Genomic DNA, 21,832 nt, shown 5'->3' on the forward strand with positions numbered 1-21,832 from the left:
GCTCCCTTATGGCAGATCGTAATTGCCCCCTTTTTATTACACCACTTTATAACACTCCCAAGTGCTTGACTCTCTGCAACAGGGCTACACAGATAGCGCTGTGCTTGATACTGCAATTAGCCTCTGTGCACAGACTATTCATAAATATATACTGGGGGGGGGGGAGAGAGAAATATGGAGTCGTTATGAACTCCATTCATGCCAGCCGTGGCCGTTCCATATGTCTTCATAAGAAGGAACGTGAAAAAAAGGAGAGGGGAAAGGGCAGATGGCTATCATACAATGTTTTGCTTCTGCTGCCATATCAACAAAGTTCGGGCCGAAAGCCGAGGATCTGCTAAACAGCTATCCTGGGCAACCATTTTATTAGAGCACTGTGACCTCTGCAAGTATTTCAGATTGTTTTCTGCTGGGTGGAAGAAATAATTTATTGCAATACTTCCTCCGGCCTGCTATGACAGTAGTTTCCCCTCATACATATATACAGTATATATATATATATATCTGTAAATAAGCACAGCCTTAAAGAGTCACATTTAAGGGCATCAGCCTACTAGTACCCACTTTGTAACTACTTCTGTATTTGTAGCATTTTTATCATTGTTGTTGCTGTCCTTACTTTATTCAAAACAGGAGCCAGTCTCTCAGCAGTTCACACCGGTCCATTGTGGGATTTATGTCTCATAATTGTGGGTGAAACACTTATTTTAAAGGACACAAAATCACCAACGTCTGAACATGAACCTCGTAACACAGATGTGGCAATGCAAGAGCAGAGGAAGGCTGCAATCCTGTACACTAGGGATATGTAAGTGTACAGCAAAAGAAGGATGTGCCTCTCTCTCTCTCTCTCCATCCCCCTTTTCTCATTTGTCTTTCGCTCCTAGCAAAAACCACCCCCTGCAGCTAAATGTTTTATGGGTATTTCTTTCCCCCCCATTGGCATCCTATATTAACCATTCCCTCCCTACGCAGCTGTGTCTCCCGCCCCAGCAAAAGTTTTTATTGTAAGCCTAATAAGGGATGTACCAGAATTCCAAGAGAAAAGGGAGCAGAATTTGCCGCTGTTCACTTATTCATCCTGTGATTGATATTTTGCTATTGTTCTCAGTCTACAAGCCGTTACTTATTTAATGGCATTTCCCCCATTTGCATTGAAATTAATGGTCTGGAACAATTAATCACTTAAAATCAAGCCAAGAGCTGAATAATGTAGTTTTTGTCGGAAGCTGAACTGCAGTGGAGCAGAAACAGTGTTGCATGCAGTGAACATGGGTCAGAATGGAAATTAATGCCTTCTTACATGCAAGAGCCAGTCACCTCAGGCCAAATCCATGCGGGGGGTGGGGGGAATGAATTACTGCCATATCCACGTACCTGGGAGTAAGCGCCACTGAAAACATAACTTTTACATGTACAGGGCTGAATGCTGTTAGGTCTTTTTGGAGAGAGCAGCCACAGATAAAGGTAAGTCTTTAACTTAGACGAATAAAGGCTGTAAAACTGCTTTCACTTTGCAATATTATACTGCAGCTGCACTCCTTTAAACTTCTAAGCCAGGCTGTTGAGAACTCAGCTCTATAAGAGGAATGTTATTATTCCCAAAGATCAAAGTTATTGGGTGTCATTTTGTAAACACTGTGGAGCATGGAGCGCATAACATTATTGCAAGCTTCGTACGAGGTTATGATCCTTACAGTGGTATAAAAATAGCTAAAATAAACAGTCCCAGCAAGCAGGTACAGCATAAACTCTGAAAACTTCAAAAAACAGCGCCACTCATTCTTTTTAAGAGGGACAACTTGATTATCCCAAAGTGAAGTATTTCCTGGCTGAACTATGCTTCATTCAAATGTAGCTCAGATGTATATATTTGAAGAAACTCTGCGGCTGAATTAGGTGGGGGAATATCTTAAAATTAAACAGCTTCAGCATACTGTGGCTGCTTATCCCCACTGCAGCCCCATTTTTATGACACTGCAGGGGCATTACCAGACTTACAGAATATTCGCTATACAGTTTTGGACTGTGTTTACACAAAACAAACTGAGGGTTTTTGTTTTTTAAGTTTCAAAAAGGCAATTGTATAGAATCTTGTTTTCCATAAACCAACTGCGTCCTTGCCATTATAGTATCTCTGTGGATTTTCACACACACGGCAGAACTGCCAGAATAAACATGTTGTTTATTAAAAGAGGTGAAACATTATTTGAATAAATCTTTCTTCTTCTTACCCTAGGGTAACAAATTCAACCTCTTTGCTCAAACAGAGTAACACAATTAGCCACTAATATCATTTTAGGGATCTGTCTGGGATGCCTGCATTAATTCTGCAATTCTTTTAAAATTATATGGTCTGGTGCTCCAAAACGTTTCAGCCGTTTGAATTAAATTTACCTAAACCTGCATACGTATTCCCACTGTAATTAATGTGATTGTTGCTGCTGATGATTCTGTTGTTTCTATGAAAGAAGGGTCGTAGTTCAGTGATAAGAACATCTGCATTGAATGAAGAGGGTCCCAAATCTAATCCCTGGCTTCTCCAGCTAGAGTTGGGAAAGACCTGGGCTTGGCCATGACTCTCCAGGACTTCCATCAATGTTGACAATACCATGCGAGAGAAACCAAGTGTCTAATTCAGTAAGGTAAGGTAAAGGTAAAGGACCCCGGACGGTTGAGTCCAATCAAAGGTCACCATGGGGTTGTGGCGCTCATTTCGCTTCAGGCTGAGGGTGGTGGTGTTTCTCCACAGACGGCTTTCCGGGTCATGTGGTTAGCATGGCTAAACCGCTTCTGGTGCCACGAGACGGAAAACAGAGCGCATGGAAAAGCCATTTACCTTCCCGCAGCAGTGGTACCTATTTATCTACTTGCACTGGCGTGCTTTCGAACTGCTAGGTTGGCAGGAGCTGGGACAGAGCCACGGGAGCTCACCCCGTCGCGGGGATTAGAACCACCAGCCTTCTGACTGGCAAGCCCAAGAAGCTCAGTGGTTTAAACCACAGCGCCACCCACGTCAGTACATGGTCCTGGCTCACCAACCAGGACAACACCGCATTCAAGAATTAGAAACTTCAGTGGCAGAACAAAAAATTTAAAAAAAAATCCTTCCAGTAGCACCTTAGAGACCAACTAAGTTTGTCATAGGTATGAGCTTTCGTGTGCATGCACACTTCTTCAGATACACTGAAACAGAAGTCACCAGACCCTTATATATAGTCAGAGGGTGGGGAGGGGTATTACTCAGAAGGGTGGTGGGAATGGGTGATTGGCTGATAAGAGTGGTAAACCTGTTGGCAACTGTTGATGACTATTAACGACTTCAATTGGTCTTGCAGGAAAAAGCAAGGGGTGAGATGGCTAAAGAAAGCTTTATCATGTATAATGAGATAAGAATCCAATGTCCTTATTCAGACCAGGTCTCTCCATGGTTTTAAGCTTGGTAATGAGTTGCAATTCAGCAACTTCTCTTTCCAGTCTGTTTCTGAATTTTTTCTGTAATAAGACAGCTACTTTGAGGTCTTGTATAGAATGTCCTGGGAGATTGAAGTGTTCTCCTACTGGTTTCTCTGTCTTGCGATTCCTGATGTCAGAATTATGTCCTACCTGTAACAAGTTCATTGGCAGAGTTATAGGTGGGACATTGGGGTTTAGTACATGTGTTCAAATGACTGTAGTCTACAGCTGAAAATAAGCTTCAGGAGACTCGCAAGGATATAGGTGTACTATTATGCTGTGAGTGATTATTACGGTAAACAATTAGATGGACCTATCTATTAGGGATGCATGGCGATGACTGAAGTCTTTTTACACCAAGAACGGGAGGTACTTGTGTCTTGCTTTGACAAGCTTGAAAAAGTGGCTGCTTTTTGAAAAAACTACTGCGAACAATGGAAAGCAATTCCTCATTCACTCATATATATTTTTTCAGCCGAGAGGGCTTGCAAAGAGGCAGGGAGAATTATTCTGCAGGCAGGGGAGAAGCATTGCTCTCACTCTGAACTGGCTTTCTCTTTATGATATACTAGTCTGCTTATTTATATGATAGTGCATCATCAGCATGTAAGCTACCCCCCCGATTGGATGGGTTCACATAGTTAGCAAAAGGAGACCAACTTTAAAGTAGCGGTGCCAAAGCTGCAGCAAATTAGGCGGGGAAGGGCATTAAAATAGGAAGCAATACAAAAAGTAAGGGAGCTGAATTTTGGTGGAAAGGTGGTTTATAGATCCAATAAAACAGACAAATAGACTTTCCTCCACCAGCAACAAAATTTTGCCAAAATATTCTTTTGCGAACATTCAGTAAAAATATAGAAATAATAACAACAAATGCTTTTAAAACACCCTATTGTTTTAAACATTGACCTTCAGTGTTCACATCCCTTTAAATGTGAGCCCTGTTGGCACCATAGCTAAGACAGTGCCCCGGTTTAAAGCAACACACAGTGCTTTCAAATAAGTATATAATGTAGAACAAATCTAAAACCAACCAGGAATAAAATAAGTATTTTGTATTTCAACAGTTTCAAAAGCATTTCTTGCTGTTTCACCAAGCAATGCTTACAGGGAAGAGGAGCCTTTTACAAACCTCCTGCTAAACCATACTGCCTTAGCAACAAACTTCAATATATGTACATAGATAACATAAGCTGTCTAGGATAATAATTCTGTCATTTACATTTTAATATCAGAACTAGAAAAGTGCATTGTTTATAGGCAGCCGGGATTACTGAGCCAGATACTATGCCTTCAGCTGAAATCAATGGAGCTATGCTGAGCTACACGAGTCAAAGATATGGCTCATTGATTTCATCCTTTTCTGACTGCATTAAATCAAGTAGTCGGAGTCTCAGACTCTCTGCTTGAAATCTAAATAGCTCCAGTGAAATAAGTGTTGCTTCAAATCAGAAATGCACTTCAAGCTTAAATGTTCTGCTGGTGAATCTGCCTGCAACCAGCACAATATCCAAGATAGGGATGCGGGTGGCGCTGTGGTCTAAACTATTGAGCCTCTTGGGCTTGCTGATCAGAAGGTCAGCGGTTCAAATCCATGCAACGGGGTGAGCTCCCGTTGCTCTGTCCCAGCTCCTGCCAACCTAGCAGTTCAACAGCATACCAGTGCAAGTAGATAAATAGGTACCATTCGCAACGGGAAGGTAAACACCGTTTCCATGCGCTCTGGTTTCTGTCAGGGTGTTCTGTTGCGCCAGAAGCGGTTTAGTCATGATGGCCACATGACCTGTAAAGCTGTCTGTGGACAAACGGCGGCTCCCTCGGCATGAAGCGAGATGAGCACCACAATCCCAGTCGCCTTTGACTGGACGTAACCGTCCAGGTGTCCTTTTACCTATTTACTTTATCTGCTGAAATGTTTGGTATAATTCACTACACGGACTGGGGCGACCACAGAATCATTTCCCCCACTCCTAGCACCAAGTATCATTGACCTGGATCGCAAGAGAGCGAATTCGCAACACGTTGGCTTGCTTTACGTAATGGTACAGTTCAGGGCGCAAACTCCCCAAAGGTGTGTCCAATCCAGTGGAGAGTGTCATATACAGACACGCCCCCAGTGACCCTCCACGGGAAGAATGTAATGTATCTGCTGGGCAGCTGCAAAGAACACCCGTCCACTTCCACTCTTCTTATGGCTGCTGTATTTTATTTAGATTTTAGCTTACCCTGTACTGAAGTCTCAAAATGGGTTGACTTTAAAAAAACACAAAGCATTCTAACAGTTCTGGTGACTAACGCATACAAAACTTCTAGCTATCCCACTGAGACTAAAGCAACAGCCATAATTATGCCAGATACTAACTGTCCATTTTCACTTCACGCTTTATGCATATGCCATTATTTTCATTTCCCCTGTTCTTTTTATTGAGGCAATGAAGAGGGGAATTTCCCAGTGGAAAGAAGCAAACACACACACACACACACATTTGGGTGGTGCCATCTAATCAATGCATCAAATTTGTCAGCTTTGCACCCTCAAAGCAGTATTGGAAAATATGTGTCATATCAGACTGTACTCCCCCCCCCTGCAAATAATAAAGTAACACACATGGATCAGTGGTTCAGCTGAGGTGGAAGCAATGCTTTAAAACCTGTTGTTTTTTTTAAAAAAAGATGTTTGAATGAGTATACATACAAAAGTAAACAGATTGTGTAACCCCTGTGCCACAATGAACGACTGTAAAACACCAACACCAACTTTTTTTTGTATGGTGCTTCAGTGCCAAGTGGCTTCTGGCTACCATATTTAATTTTGTATTTGCCACGTTTTCCTTCCTGCAATGCTGTGGAGCCCCACAACTTCTAGGGCATTGGGGGAGGCAAATGTAATAGAGTGGCATGAAGCTACTTGGTCCTGGTAGGGATTGGGTGTGTGTGTAGAATACTGAAGTCCAAGGCCAGCAACAGGTGTTGGAACACCTTGTTGGAAGGAGCCAGCGGAAAGCCCCTAAATAGGTCGTTTGAAGGGCGCAGCAGGGTGGGACTGAGCTGGCCTAGGATCTTCTGCGTCCTTAGTCAGTCTCACTGCCATCATCACCGGTTGGTATTGGGTTTACTGTTGCTGTGGCTGCAGCAGTGGGTCTTCAGTGCCCTGTGGGTAGGAGGGGTGAGTTTGAATTGTGCCCTTATTTAAGCTGATATGGCAATGAGTTTACGTGTGCCAGTAAATTTGTAGGGATTTATGCAGGACAATGAAATGCCATTGGCTTGTGATAGGAAAAAGGCATTGTTTGTCTTCACCTAACAGTTAATGTCTTTTTCTTATACAGTGGTACCTTGGTTCTTGGACGTAATCCGTTCCGGAAGTCTGTTTGACTTCCGAAACCAAGGCATGGTTTCCAATTGGTGCAGGCGCCCCAGAAACAATAGCCAACAACTGCACCAGACATTCGGCTTCCAAAAAATATTCCAAAACCGGAACACTTTCTTCCAGGTTTTTGGCATTCAGGAGCCCATTTGTTCGTCAACTAAGCCGTTCGAGAATCAAGGTTCAACTGTATTTCTTTTTATTGTTTTGGGAGAACAATCAAATGTGGCCAACGAACTCTTAGTACCTTCACTGTCTCTTAAGCCATGGGAAACATTGGCAGTATGTTCTACTGTCTGCCAGCAGAAGGCAATTAAAACTAGCTTTAAGGAAATAGAAATACTTTGGCAGCATCCTTTTTGATCAATTCAATGCGATTGTAAATGTGTCTTAGTATTGCAGCCTGGAGCAATCATACAGCAGCAGGCAACTAAAGCAAAATACTGGCAGTGGCCGAGAGCACCAACCTGCTTGAAAGGTCAGTGGAACTACCAGCGAACTCCCAATATTGAGAGTGCTGTTTCTGGAGATTTGCCTTCCTTTGGAGTCACAAGAAATGCCATGTGATCCAGGATGAGTGGAATTTATATGCCTAACATCAAGCCGACATTGCTGAAATAAATTCAGATAATTCTGTTTGTTTAGCATTAAATAAACACCATTGCAAATGTGCTCTCAGTAGACCCAAGGGCATTGCTGCAGTCATCAGAACAAAATAAGTGATAGATGGGAAGAAGAACAGCCGTCTCAAATTCACATCGAAAGACTCGCAGCATGCATACAGATGCATATCTTCAGGAATGACTGTTTTTTCTTGCTTCCCCACCCCCCAACCCCCCAATGGCTTCACAGCATATTTGACTGGCATATTTAGTAATTGTTTTTATACTGATTTCTTACTTTCCTACACCTCCGCAAATCTTCACATTATATCAGGGCTGATTCCAGAGTTGATGATGTCACTCCATGTCATTCCAGTGGTGAGCAGAGGAACACCTTTGCCAGGCGTTGGTGTAATGGTGGTTTGGGTTGCTCAGCAAGACATTGCAAATAAACTGTTCAGGATAGACTAGTGGCTGGCAACAGGAAAGCTTTAGATCAAAGAAAGCCCTTGAATATGCTCACTTACACCCTTCAAGCGGTTAAAAGGACCTTTTAAGCCTCAGCCAACCATAGACAGGTTAATGGGGGAATTGGATTATTGCATCCACTCATTTTAAGCCTTTGAAAAGTCATGACACTGCTCTAAGACGATGATCACTCTGACAATGGCAGATGCGTACTCTGTGCTCTGCTTTAGATCAGCCTATCAGTCAACTAAACAGCCCTAAACAGAGAAGTTAATACTTTTATTGCTATTTAGGCCCTAAGCATTAGTACCTGCAAATAACAACAACAACAACAACAACAACAACAACAACAACAACAACAACAACAACAACAACAACAACACGATAATGAGACACATCAGTTCTAGGACATGTGAGAGACAGGCCTGGTAATTCCCAGTGGCTCAAACTGGAAAAGCACAAATCAACATTTCTTGGAAGATCTTTAGAAAATCCCACTAGGATGCATGAGCAATGCAAGCATATTCACCTAGCCGGGCAGTTTTTCATCTTTGCATATGGGCTGTATCTTCCGTTCTCCAACCCAAAGGAAGCTTCCTTCCCAGATGACCCACTGTTTACACTCTTATCTCCATGCTAACCTTATCAAATCTACTATAAAATACATTTCCCCAAACCCTCTCCCTGTTCTCCTCCTCAGACACATTATACAACTTCACTCTGCTTTGTGGAGTTAAGCTTTTAAGAGGCTTGGGGTTGTGGTAAAAAAATATATATATCGAGGTGTTTTTTTCTTTTCTTCCCTGGAGTATTAATTTGATATCCTGCAAGTATAAGTGATGGACTTAAATCTCATTACCAACTACCTAGTGACCTAATTACCTGATCGCTACTGCAAAAATCTATGGCTGGGCTAAAGATTTCAGGAGGCAACTGTCCAAATTAAAAACAACAACACAGGAATCCTATCAACTGCCCTGTAACAGCACAGAACAAAACAGCCTTCCTGGAATCATGAACAAATGCACCCAGAGAAGCAAGCGAGAATATGGATTGAATATGGATTGAATGCAGGGAGGCAGTGGAAGAAAGGACCTTCGCAATTGTGGCATACGCTCCCCAGAGAGATGTGCTTGGCACCATCATTATCAACTTTTAGGCACTAGGCAAAGATGTTCCTGTTTAGCCTGGCATTTGGTTCTTAACTGTGGATCATGGCTGTGGATAGGATTTAGAAGATTGATTGCACTGCCCTCTGTATGCCTTCCGAGAAAGAAACTGTTATCTTGTGTCCAATGCAGCAGGTGGACTATACAGGACATAGGCGTCCACCTATTTAGGTGGCAACCATTTTGTGCAGGGCTTCCAATCCTGGCCCCCATGGACATTGGCAGAGCTTGCACAAGCCTGCTCCAACCCCCGTTCTGCCCTCTTCCAGTCCAAAAGGACCCATGCGCCAGCAGGCACATGTCAATTGGGCATACACAAAATCAGGCTTCCTCAACCTGGGCCCTCCAGATGTTTTTGGCCTACAACTCCCATGATCCCTAGCTAGCAGGACCAGTGGTCAGGGATGATGGGAATTGTAGTCTCAAAACATCTGGAGGGCCGAGGTTGAGGAAGCCTGCACAAAATAGTCACCGCTTGCAATTCATCAGAGGTTTTTAAACAGAGGTTGGATGGACATCTCCCAGTGATTCTTTAGATGTGATTCCTGCACTGCAGAGGGTTGGCTAGATGACCCTTGGCGTCCCTTCCAACTCTATGATTCTATTAAATACTTGTTATCTGATGGATATGGGTATATATCCTATCAAGCTGCACTATTTTCAACCGCAGCAAAAGGAAAACCAAGTGAGGGAGCAGCACATAAAACTCAGCTGAGTTCCAAATCAGCTGCCATTACAGGCTACATAGCACGCATGAGGAATACAGTCCAGCTTGCAAAAACTGTGGCAAAATAATTAGAATAATGTCACCTTGGTGGCTCAGGAAATAAAGCCGCTCAATGGCCTGGTTCAGTGTACATCCACAAGCTGCTATGAGTTGTCTCAGCATTAGGTGATCCAGAGCAAAGCTGGTACGTTTATACACTTGCATGAACAGTTTAGGGAATATAGTGAACTTGTCCTTTAAGAAAAGTCCTAGGAGCATAGATAGATAACACCGGCTATTTCACAATGTACGCCATAAATGTCTGAGGGCTGTCATGCGGTAGCACACCTGTGATAATTGCTCCTTTCAAATCTGGGCAGAATTATAAGAGTTTACATTTTTCTCCCTCTTATAATTCTAAAAACCAGGGCTACCCAATGAAGTTGATTATTGGAAGTTCCAGGGCACACGGTTAAATAAGCAGCTGCCCCATATGGGAATCAAACCTACGACCTTGGTGTGACCAGCACCATGCTTTAACCAACTGAGCTAGCCAAGTAGTAGACGCCAGGAACACCAGAGTCCAGCAATAAAAGACCGAATTGCAGTTAGCCAGTGCCTAGCTGCGCTCCAACAGATTACAGCATCCAGTTCTGACTCTGATTTTTAAAACCGAAAACTATACATTTTCCAGGACAGTTTATTCTGCTGTTTTGTGCCGTGTCCTCCATGGCTTCCCACAGCTTAGTGATCTTGTCCCATACCGTGGCAAACCTTCCACCCGATGTTCTCTAGATGGCCATCTGTTTGAAGTTCCCCTTTCATCTCCCTTCCCCGCCGTTCTGTTGGGTTTTGTTTTTTTGCCTAGCATTTTCGTTCTTGTTTAACTTATCACATTTCATGGGCACTAGTGAAAATTGAGGCATTCTTTCATCTGCTCCATTCACAGCTCCACCAAGCATAATGTTATTGCAATCGCCCCCCAAAGAAAGGCACCATTCTAGCCGTGCTCTAGCGGTAATCGTGTGGGCGTGTTGGCATGTAATTTAATTTGTTCAAATCAATTTCAGCTGAAGGGCACTTGGGGGGGGGAGGAAACAATGCATGAGCCTCTGTTGTTAAATTCTTTGTAGACCGTGGAGGAGAGAGGGAGGATGTCTAATTTGGGAGGAGAAAAGCCTTTGACCAATCATTGAAGCCATGGTGGTGTAAAGATTCTATTAGATTTCTCTAAGCAGAAAGAAGAATTCTCAGGTAGTTTTGTTTAGAAATGTGTTGCACCTCTCTCTGTTCCCCAGGAAACCTTGGGGACAACCCCTTTGTCTCATATGCAGCTATAACTAAGGCTCTGTAACACAAATAAAGGCATGCCACCCCTACCCCCACCAATCCTGTCCCCATCTCCTTCCTTCTGCCAAATGGAACAAACCTCACCTCTTTTACTTTGGAAAGTACCATGGATCCAGATGGAACTATATACCGGTAAATAATAAAATGATAACTATAAACTGGAGTAGGAAGACAAGAGAGAATTTGTAAGGGGCTTAAACTCTTCTCTTTGAATTGTTTTTCATGCCACAGGCTACCAATATGGCTTTCTGTCTGAAATTGTGAATACAGTCCCACAAAACTCCTTCCATGTGTGGCTTGAAGGGTCTGGAAGTTAGTACAGTGGTACCTCAGGTTAAGAACTTAAATTCGTTCTAGAGGTCCGTTCCTAACCTGAAACTGTTCTTAACCTGAGGTACCACTTGAGCTAATGGGGCCTCCTGCTGCCGCCGTGCCACCGCTGCGCGATTTCTGTTCTCATCCTGAAGCAAAGTTCTTAACCCGAGATACTATTTCTGGGTTAGCGGAGTCCATAACCTGAAGAGTCTGTAACCTGAAGTGTCTGTGACCTGAGGTACCACTGTGTAAGTTGTACTAGTAGACTGGGGCTGTAGATGAGGATAAATATATAAATTAAGGCAATTAGCGGAGCATCAGTTTAGAAGATATTCAGGGTCTTCTTGGTTTATTTGAATAATTTGCATCCCACCTTTTAAAAACACCTCACTGCTCCCCGCAAGATGGCTAACATACATTGAAAAAAGTCAACGTCATAAACCATGGTTTGATGTTGGTTTATGTCAAACAAACCACAATTTATGTTAACCACAAATATTCAGGGTCTTCTTGGTTTATTTGAATAATTTGCACCCCACCTTTTAAAAACACCTCCCTGCTCCCCGCAAGATGGCTAACATACATTGCAAAAAGTCAACATCATAAACCATGGTTTGATGTTGGTTTATGTGAAACAAACCACAATTTACATTAACCACAGTTTGTTGGATTTGGACCACACAATAAGCCATGGTTAATTTTTTTAAAAAATGGAAAGGCTGGAGCTGAATTAGAAGGCAAGAGGAGCGGAGGAGTTTGCAAGTCTGAGTTGAGGCACGGCCTATTCCTGTGATGATAAGCTATGTTCTAAATGCTGTGATTAACATGCACACAAAGGAGATGAGGTGGCAGGTACATCATGGGAGGTACTCTGCCCATCATCATGGCACAATACATGCAAATTTTTACATGCAAGCAGTTGGAATTTTAACCCAATTCCAACACTATCAGCATTCAGTATCATAGCTGCCAAGTTCTCCCTTTTTTTAAGGGAAATTCCATTATGCTGAATAGGCTTCCTCGTGAGAAAAGGGAAAACTTGGCAGCTATGTTCAGTATTTAAAACAAGATTCGGCACCTGACAAGATCTGTGCTAAGGTAGCTTTTGTGAGATTACATCTTGGCATCTTGGCACCAAAGTTGCAGTGTGGTTGCTCTGGTAACCAGGGATGAGGTAAAGGAAGCAGAGATTCTAGGTGAGGACGGCAGCAGGCATGAAGAAAAGTCAGTGGGGTGGGGTGGGGGAATGGGATGGTTAAAAAGAACACCTTCTAATTCTCCCTTGAGGTGGAACGCATGTGGGAGAAATGTGAAAAGGCCAAATTATATCATCGAACAGAAAATATACTTTAAGGTTTCCTACTAGAGAAAACAAATGGATTTTTTAAACTGTGCACTTAATATATTTTGTATTTACTTCCAGGGCATTGATCAAGGCGATAATGGTGAGTCTGGAAAATGTCACTGCTTGTGGAGAAAAATAAAACGCTTATGTTCTCTTATTGTGGAGTCTTTGTGCTTTGACTGTCAAAACAAGACAACCATACTCCCTAAAGACCAATCTCCTTCACCTGGTCTTCTGAAAGAGACTGAAAAATGTTTAGACAAAGATATTATCAAGCCGAAGTACATTCCAAGAACAGCAAACTTTAGAATTATGAGGCCCTATGTTTATTGCATTTTGAAAAATGATGTTGAAAACTCCTTTTTTCTTTTTGCCAATATTACATTTTCCTCAATGTGATTTTTAAAGAGATCCACAAGCAGAAGCCAACCGGCATCTAGTAGTCCTTGCAGATCTGTCATTCAAAACTTCAGAAAATACTCCCCCCCCCAGTATAAACCTTCTCATAACTTTGTGTATAAATACTGTAATAGTGTGTATAAAATGGCTGGCTGGATCGATAGATAGAGAGCTAGAAAGCTAGATACATTCTTGCATACATACATACATGCATGCAATGGTTTGGACTCAACCTAAGGTAGTTGACATCTCTTCAAAATAAATAATGACTAATATCCCATTGATTTCAATGGGGCCTTAGTTCAACTAACTTTGGAAGCACTTCTAAGCCCCTGGTGATGATGGCAGGGGTGGCAGTAGGATGAAGTGCAGGCCTTTAGTCACTGCCCTCCACAGAGGAACACCACAGATAGGTGCTCATGTTAGGTCCAGAATGCATTGAAACAGGGCACTGTGGGGGCAGGGGCAAAACTGGGCAAGCCAAGGAGCCCCTTGCCAGGTGAAGGGTCCAATCTGAGCTCAGCCTGGAGCTGGTGCAGCCCAACCCCACAAGAGCCCCAGATGCCCCCTTTCCACCCCGAATAGGAGCACAGGGGCTTCAAATGCAGCGGGGGTCCCACCTGACCTATGACGCAGAGGCCCATGATCTGTGCAATGTATTCATAGGGCGATAAGGCTTCAGCTCTGTTTGGGAGAGCTGCCAGAACTATCTTCAGGGCCCTCACAGCTCGTCTGATTCAGAGAAGGTTTCCCACAGTACCCTTACGTCTTCACAAACCCAAAGCCAGTGGAACAAGAAGTCAACCCTTTACAGGCTTATGTTGGTTCCTCCAGGAAGGAGGGCTGACTGCAACATGGTCCTGCCAAAGCATAGAAGGCTTTGATGGGCGCTAAGCGCTTGAAAGGACAACAGCTCGTGAAGCTAAACGCAGGGTTCTTGCCAAGGTTCTGTAGGTGCCTTGCATGCCTGCAGGAACACAACTGGATTTCCGCTGAGCACCTTGAGCTCACAGAACACCTTGCCATACCACACTTTGCGTTTGGCTGGGACTAGTCCTTCACTTGCACTGTAGGGCAAATAAGACCACAGCATACCCAGACCGTGGAGATGGGACTCCAAAGCCTACGCCAGCAACAGTTTTGCAACCGACAAGTGCTTTGCTGAAGAAGATTATTTACAAAGGCAGAGCATGCAGAAATACCTGAGTCGGCTGGAGCCAGCTCCTGCTTATTTAATGCAAATCAGCATTATTTACACCAATTAAGCAAGCGCAGAGATAATTGGTGTGGTCTGATTAGGATCCAGGAGGCCTGTCTCCAGTTTGCAATTGCAGATAGGGTTCCCCCTTGGCAATAATAATAATAATCTCCAAATGCAAAATTGGAGTCCTCAATGAAACCCCCCTTGTTTTCTAGCCGAAGGCAATCCTGTTTTCAACCGTTCCGGGCTGTGGGGTGGGAAGGAACAGCTTAGACGCAGGAAAGCGGTGGGAAGTGAATGAAGATACGTGTGGCAATTCATGTCCTGGTTGTCTTGTAAGCAATTGAAGCTGCCCTTCTAGACAACCTGCTGTTCCGCCCTCTCCCGCCTACTCATTATTGCCATACCACACACACACACACACACACACACACACACACACACACACACCCCTCCCTCTTGTTTGGTGCATTGTATCTAAATTACCCAGTAACTGACAGATCAATTTCACGTCCCTGACAATCGCATCCTGCACATTTTCAGCCTATTTCCTCTGACCACGAGCTGACACCAGAGCTTGGCCCCGGCAAATAAGGGAGCTTGCCAGCATCCCGTATGTCAGCCGGGCGGTTCAGACAGACTGCAGCGGCTGCTGTCTAATAACGTGTAATACAGCTTGAGAAGGGGTAGAAGAAAGAAAGGGGGGGACACACAACAACACTGTGTGTGATGCTGCAGACAAGCGCTTCAGATATCCATGTCTGACACAGCTTGCAGAAAGCTGCACAGATGTTTTGCAGATTTAAAAAAAATGCCCCCAAGCATCTTTGTTTTCTACCAGTCTAAGTGCAAGAGAGCATACGTGCAGATCATGTCTGTCCAGTAGCCGAGCGGGAATAGGGAAAGAACATGACATTCTAGGCAGTAGCGTTTACTGTTAGCAACCGCGCTGAGACCAGTTTCCTGTGTGTAATTGGGTCGGATTTGAATTCTATGAAGCACAGTGACATATATTACCCGAATCCAGCATCTCGCCAAAAACAACAACAGCCCCAGGACAGAACCAAGCACCTTTCCGCATCCTCCTCCTTTAATCGGATTCAGCGAATGGAGCTGCTAATAGCTTTTAAGATTTTATTCGCAGGCTTTAAGGGGGACCTGTCTGTGACTTCTCACCTCCTTCCTAGTCTACTCCAAATCTAAAATGCAACTTGGGGGGAGGGGGGTGGGAATGCAAAGTAAACCATGCCAACATGTAGGGAGGATTGAACTGAACGGTGCAATCCTATGCATGCTCACCCTGAAGTACCATTCACTTCAATGGGGCCTGCTCCCAGGCAAATGTGTATAGGATGGCAGCCATGATTACCTTTCACAATGTCCAGTACACCTAAAATGGCTGCCTCGGACACAGCTGCCGTCTCTAAAAATAGGAAGCATCGCAGTGTTTCTGTTAATTAAGGGCAGAAATAGGACCCTCTCTGCCTGACGATTGTTTTGCATTAAAACTCACATAGAAGATAACTGATATCCAAAAATAATGGATATTGTTTCTTTAAGTAAGAGGCAGGAAAGCTACCAATCACCAGTAGAAGTCATTAAAGCAATTACAGTACGTACAAACTTTCCCCACGGATTACAATATTTTGTACTGTTGTTGTTGTTGTTCACAAGTTTCATTTTACTTCACATCTTCAGTGTAATCTGCAATTACATCAACTCTTGACATTTATCAGTGATAAATTTTTGCAGGCTGCAAAAAGTAACTCCTGCCCTAAACTGTGATGCATAGCCCCATTAAATAAAAGATATGTTATACTATGGTGCCATTTTGCTGTACTGAGTGAATACTAGAATTTGGGAGAGAAGCTTTGTTTGCTCGCCCATTAGTAGTTTTTAATGAATACTGTATCTTCCTGCGTATAAGACTACTTTTTAACCCAGGAAAATCTTCTCAAAAGTCGGGGGTCATCTTATACGCCGGGTCGTGTTTTACGGCGAGTGTATCCCAAACTCTATATTTTAACTGGAAAAGTTGGGGGGTCGTCTTATACGCCCAGTCGCCTTATACGCTGGAATATACGGTATATTGAAATATTAAGTTTTGCAGAAAGGTTTTTATTCGGGGCTTTGCACGAAACACTGACGACATTATAGCCTGGCAACACACAAGTTGTCAACAAACATCTCTTTTAGGTAGTTGCATTTTGACCACAACAACCAAAGAGTTGTGAGAAATCAGACTTTGAGAATGTTCTACCTAAAGAAAAGGAAAGGGTCGAGGATAGCACAAGGAAAATAGATGCTTTCTGCTTTCTATCACCAGCTTTTTCAGGCACCGAACCTTATAAGTTATTTTAAAATGTGTAGTGGGGCATTTCAGCAGCTAGACTCCATGGAAGCAGCTCTGCGCCTGTCCTACATCCCTATAAAGTGTTATCCTATAATTTAACCTGTACATTTCCATTGGTAATTCTGAAGGGTATGGAGAATTCTTACCACAGACACCTCAGGACAGATCTGAGACTTGCCACGTATCTGTCTATCATATGCTGAAGACAAGGTGAATATATACTCTCAAACGGATAAGTAAACTTCAGTAAGCTTTGAATAAGTCCCAAAATGCCCTGGAACATATCTCTTTCCATTTTAAACACACAAAGTAATGGGAGAACAGAATGCCTGAGTGAGCTATTTGCATGCCGTCAAAAGATAAACAAGACTTTGGTCTCCCGATTCCCAGTCCTGTGCCTAAATTGCAAGATAAATATTCGTCATCCACGTCACAAAAGAGAAATACAAAGACATGTACAGAAGGAGAGAACACGTATCCCAGCCCCCCCACAAATATAGGTATATAATACTTGGGAACTGAGACAAAAGGCAAATATAAATGTCTCTTGATTGATTGCTGCTCAAGCTGTACACATATATATTTCAAATATTGAAAAGCCACTTTCCTACAAAAAAAAGCCTTTAGGTTTTGCATGCTTATTCAGATGCAAGTCTCACTGAGTGCAGCCCAGACTGCTCAACAAAAATAGTACAGTTCAATGATTATGATTTGACTCACTAGTCCTTATTAGTTGCTTTACGCGGAAGTCACATAGCAGCTTACGAAATAAAATGCAATACTGGTAAATGTTTCAAAATCAATACCATGCAGCATGGAGATTAACAATTGAATTCTTGGGAGAAAAGGGATGCCATTGCCTGGAGCCAAAAAGATGTTAGTGTTGGGACCACACAAAACTCCCAAGGGTAGGTTTGTGCAGGATCAGAACCTAAATAAGTTATTTATGGTTACTGCAGGCATAGGCCAGGCATAGGCAAACTCCAGCCCTCCAGATGATTTGGGACTACAACTCCCATCATCCCTAGCTAACAGGACCAGTGGTCAGGGATGATGGAAATTGTAGTCCCAAACATCTGGAGGGCCAGAGTTTGCCTATGCCTGGGTTAATGCATTAGCTATGATACGGAGGATTTTAAGTAACGTCTGGAACGTAACAAAACCCCTGATTCCCAACATGGATGTTTTAAATTTAATCTGAGGGGTGAATCTACACATTATAAAAGGAATAAAGGGTTGCTGACCTCATGTTTTCCTGGCAAGTGCAAAGACTGTTACGGGGGCAATTAAGGGGAAGAATGGGCAGGAAGAAGGGGAATGTCTAACCCTGATTTAACCCCACCTGCTAAATGCATGGACTCAGCTATACAGCTGCAAAACTTTTAAAGTGTGTTGCAAAGTGCATTATACAAATGCGACACTAGATGGCAATGGTGAGGTATGGCACATTCAATATATTTTTTTGGAACTTTTTTAAAAAGCATTTTCACAATGGTTTTTTGTATGTGTCTAGATTCCACCTGTCTCCTCTCAAGCTGCTTTTTAAATCCCCTCCCTAGCTGAATGCCAACCCACCTGGGGAAGGGGCTAATTTCAGCGAGGCCTTTTACAGGAGACAACTGTTGAGCATGAAAGGGGATAAGCATTTCTCCCATGGGTCCTCCCTTGCTAGTGTAGCCTATCCTCTGTTCAGGCTAGCTCAGCCAACACAGGTTTGAGAACCCAGGTCTGCTGAGACAATGCAGAAACCATGTGTCAGAAAGCTAAACTTCAGGTAACCACGTCAAGCAAGGCAGCTCCCAGGTTATGCTTTCATTTGCAAGAAGCCTTAGAAATAATCATTCCAAATCATGCACATCATCCATGTGAACAAGGAAGTACGAGCGGCACAACCAAACACCGTGCAGTTCAAAAATAAGTCATGATGGTATCAAAATCACTAAGAAAGAGACTTTTCCTCTGACTGTATGGAACATGAATGGAATCAGGAGCAGAGCGCTTTAAGCAGCTCTGCTCACCGAATGCTTGGCTTGGGTTTGGAAGCCGCCCACGATCAACCACTTCTTTGCACTAACAGTCATTTGCTCCTAATAGCTGTTGGATGACTAGCGTGAAATGAGTTGGACAGGTGTCCCTCGGAAAAGAAAACGAACGTCACAATTGCCATCGATTGGAGCTGCTCTTTGGCAGCCTGTACGGTGGGAACTATTTAGTTACCCGGGCCAGCTATGGATACCAGATTCCCTATCTAAAAAGCCATAGGCATGTTGTCGAAAGGAAAGACGTGCGCTCTCTTAACAAGGCAATGAATGAAAATGGAGGCACGCGGCTGCATTCGCAAGGTGCAACACCCAGAGAGAAGGACAATTTTAAAAGATCTGCATGTGAGAAATCGAAAGCTAACCCAGTTATTGTGCCAGGAGTTTCCAGATTCAGAAAGACAGCTTAGAGGCCGGTTGAGGAACATCAGTCCTGCAGGGCAAATGTAGTACTTCAACCCACTCTATTCAGCCATCTTGCCTTTCCCCCAAACCATGTCTTTTTCCTGGACCATGATCTCTACACTTCTGAAGGGCTTTTGCCTGGCTGAAAGATGTCATTGAACTGGCTAACATCTTTTGCATGCCTAGATGAAGAATGAAGAGGTGTATTGGGGGCAAGCGGTACAGAAATGCATTTGCTCTGCCCATATCATCATCATCATCATTTACTATTTATTGTATTCCTTACTTGCCCTTCACACCATGAGGTCCCAGAGTGGGTTACAACAATTTAAAATACAGTATTAAAATCAGTTAAACAGCCTGGGTGAGTTTGACTATGGATGATGGGAGTTGTAGTCCAAAAACAGCTGGAGAGCCAAGTTTGGGAAAGCCTGATCTAGTCCAACGTCCTGCAATGCAGGGATATGCAGCTGTCCCATATGGGGATCAAACCCTGGACTAGATGTTCCTGCCTAGTGTTGGACTTAGTTATTCAATTAACTGCCTAACACTTGCTTAATTTTGGGGCACCTCACTGAAGTCCATGGAAGTGCTCTGCTGCTATTGGGTCCCTAGCAAAACAGAGGCGTGGATTCAGAAAAGGAAAGAAACTGATAACCCTTACTTAATTTATTTTCCTAACAGATATAGCAACAACTACAAAGAGACAAGCTAGTTCCACGCTGCTGTTAAGAGAAAGTGGGTTTATTAGATTAAAAGAAGCCCAGGCACTATAATTAGAAATACATCTCTCCCAACCAGCGATCGGTATGTAAAAGGTGTTCCTACTCAGCAAAGTCATGTTCTACCAGTGAAATTAGAAGGATCTAATCAGTGGAAACATGACAGTAATGGTTGAGATTTCCCGATTGATGTAATGTTTCTCATTTATAAAAATCAATTTAAGTCAGATTGACTTGCAGATTGCTTGAGTTCTGGTGTAGCATCTATGCTGTTCCTAGGTCTCTGCTTCTCTGCAGATACCCAGCGGGCCCAGAAGGCATTTAAGTTCCCTTAAGTCCTCAGATTATACCGTTTTATGAAGGTTCCAGTCAGCCATATCATTCCAAAGATCTCTGTGTAACAGTGGTTACTATTCCCTGGCAACTGAACCACTTCTTCACTGATCATGTACATAATGGAGAAAATACTGATAAATGGAGAGCTACATTGTGGTTTCATTTTGCTCTTCCCATTACTCTGGCACCTTTCAGAAGGCTGACAGGACATGCTGCAGAACCCATTTGCAAAGGGTCAGCAAACTTAAAAGCACAGCTTTGAGTCAATATAGCCTCAGAATTCATTGCCAAGAATCCCAAGTCCTTTATTCTCTCTAGAATGTCAGATACTAAGGCATACACAGAATATATTCTATAATAATATATTATAGAATATATTGCTGCCTTTGACAGGAGGGCTGTTTCTTCTAGAAACTTTTCCTGACCCCCCCAAAAGTACTTGTATAAATTCTTATTTTGCGCCCGAGTCCTGCGAACTTTTACACAGAAGTCCAACTGAGTTTAAGAGGACTCAGGCTACATATATATTAACCCATTTGTAGCAAAAAATATATATAAGTACCATAGCTCTTATCAGTTTTGAATTGTTCGTGCTTGTCCTCAACATGCTACTTAAAATCTAGGTTGGTTCTAGATCCTGACACCCACAAGGGTGGGTGTAGTTGCTTGTGATGTGCTTGAAAACTCTCCCTTTGATTATTCAAGCCTTTTATTCCCTGCACATGCGCCCTAGGTAAAGGAAGAAGGAAATGGTGATGGCGATCTTGGTATACACCCACCCACAACTTCACTGGGCAGGTGCGGTTACATCTTCTCTGTTTCCAGGTCTGTCAAAATGGGCACACTGTGGGATAATGTGGAATTTACACTGAGCTTCTTATTTTTGGAATGAAACCAATTTCTCAAAAAGTACAAGCTGAGGCTCCAATACTTCGGCCACCTCATGAGAAGAGAAGACTCCCTGGAAAAGACCCTGATGTTGGGAAAGATGGAGGACACAAGGAGAAGCGGGCGACAGAGGACAAGATGGTTGGACAGTGTTCACGAAGCCACCAACATGAGTCTGACCAAACTGCGGGAGGCAGTGGAAGACAGGAGTGCCTGGCGTGCTCTGGTCCATGGGGTCACAAAGAGTCAGACACGACTAAATAACAACAACATTCTAGACCAGGCTTTCCCAAACGTGGTCTCCAGCTGTTGTTGGACTACAACTCCCATCAACCCTGACCACTGGTCCTTCTAAGCTAGGGATGATGGGAGTTGTAGTCCAACAACAGCTGGAGACCCTAGTTAATAAAATGCCGTATGTACACAGCCTTACTTACTTACTTACTTACTAGGACTGCAACCTCAGTGATATTTTTCTCACTTCTTGATTTATGCCCTCATTTGGTGTGAGTATTGGCAGGGTTACAGCTGTATTTTCTAAAGCATGAATAATTGAACATTGCCCATTGCAACCATGCCAAAAAAAGAAAATAAAAAATTAGATATAACAGCAGGACGTGTGGGCTTCCTACGGGTAGCAAGGCTACATTATATTTCATTTTGAAAACACATAAGTATTTCAGCGCATCAAAGCCTTCAGTATATCATGAA

At 43.1% G+C, this 21,832-nt stretch overlaps 1 protein-coding gene across 16 annotated transcripts in view; it reads right to left on the bottom strand.

The window, feature by feature from the left end:
- The window catches only part of MBNL1 (muscleblind like splicing regulator 1), a 179,416-nt gene that overhangs the window by 54,910 nt on the left and 102,674 nt on the right, over positions 1-21,832 (bottom strand). Inside the window, exon 1 of one of the 16 annotated variants that reach the window (XM_060274464.1) lies at positions 5,141-12,398. The exons of the other annotated variants lie outside the window; for them this stretch is intronic. Coding sequence (XP_060130447.1) covers positions 5,141-5,173 — 33 coding nt within the window. The 5' untranslated portion in view covers positions 5,174-12,398. Of the gene's footprint in view, positions 1-5,140; positions 12,399-21,832 lie in introns of those variants that run through there. 16 annotated transcript variants of the gene reach the window in all.

Source organism: Zootoca vivipara, chromosome 5 (assembly GCF_963506605.1).
Source record: "Zootoca vivipara chromosome 5, rZooViv1.1, whole genome shotgun sequence".
NCBI classification, from domain to species: Eukaryota; Metazoa; Chordata; class Lepidosauria; order Squamata; family Lacertidae; genus Zootoca; species Zootoca vivipara.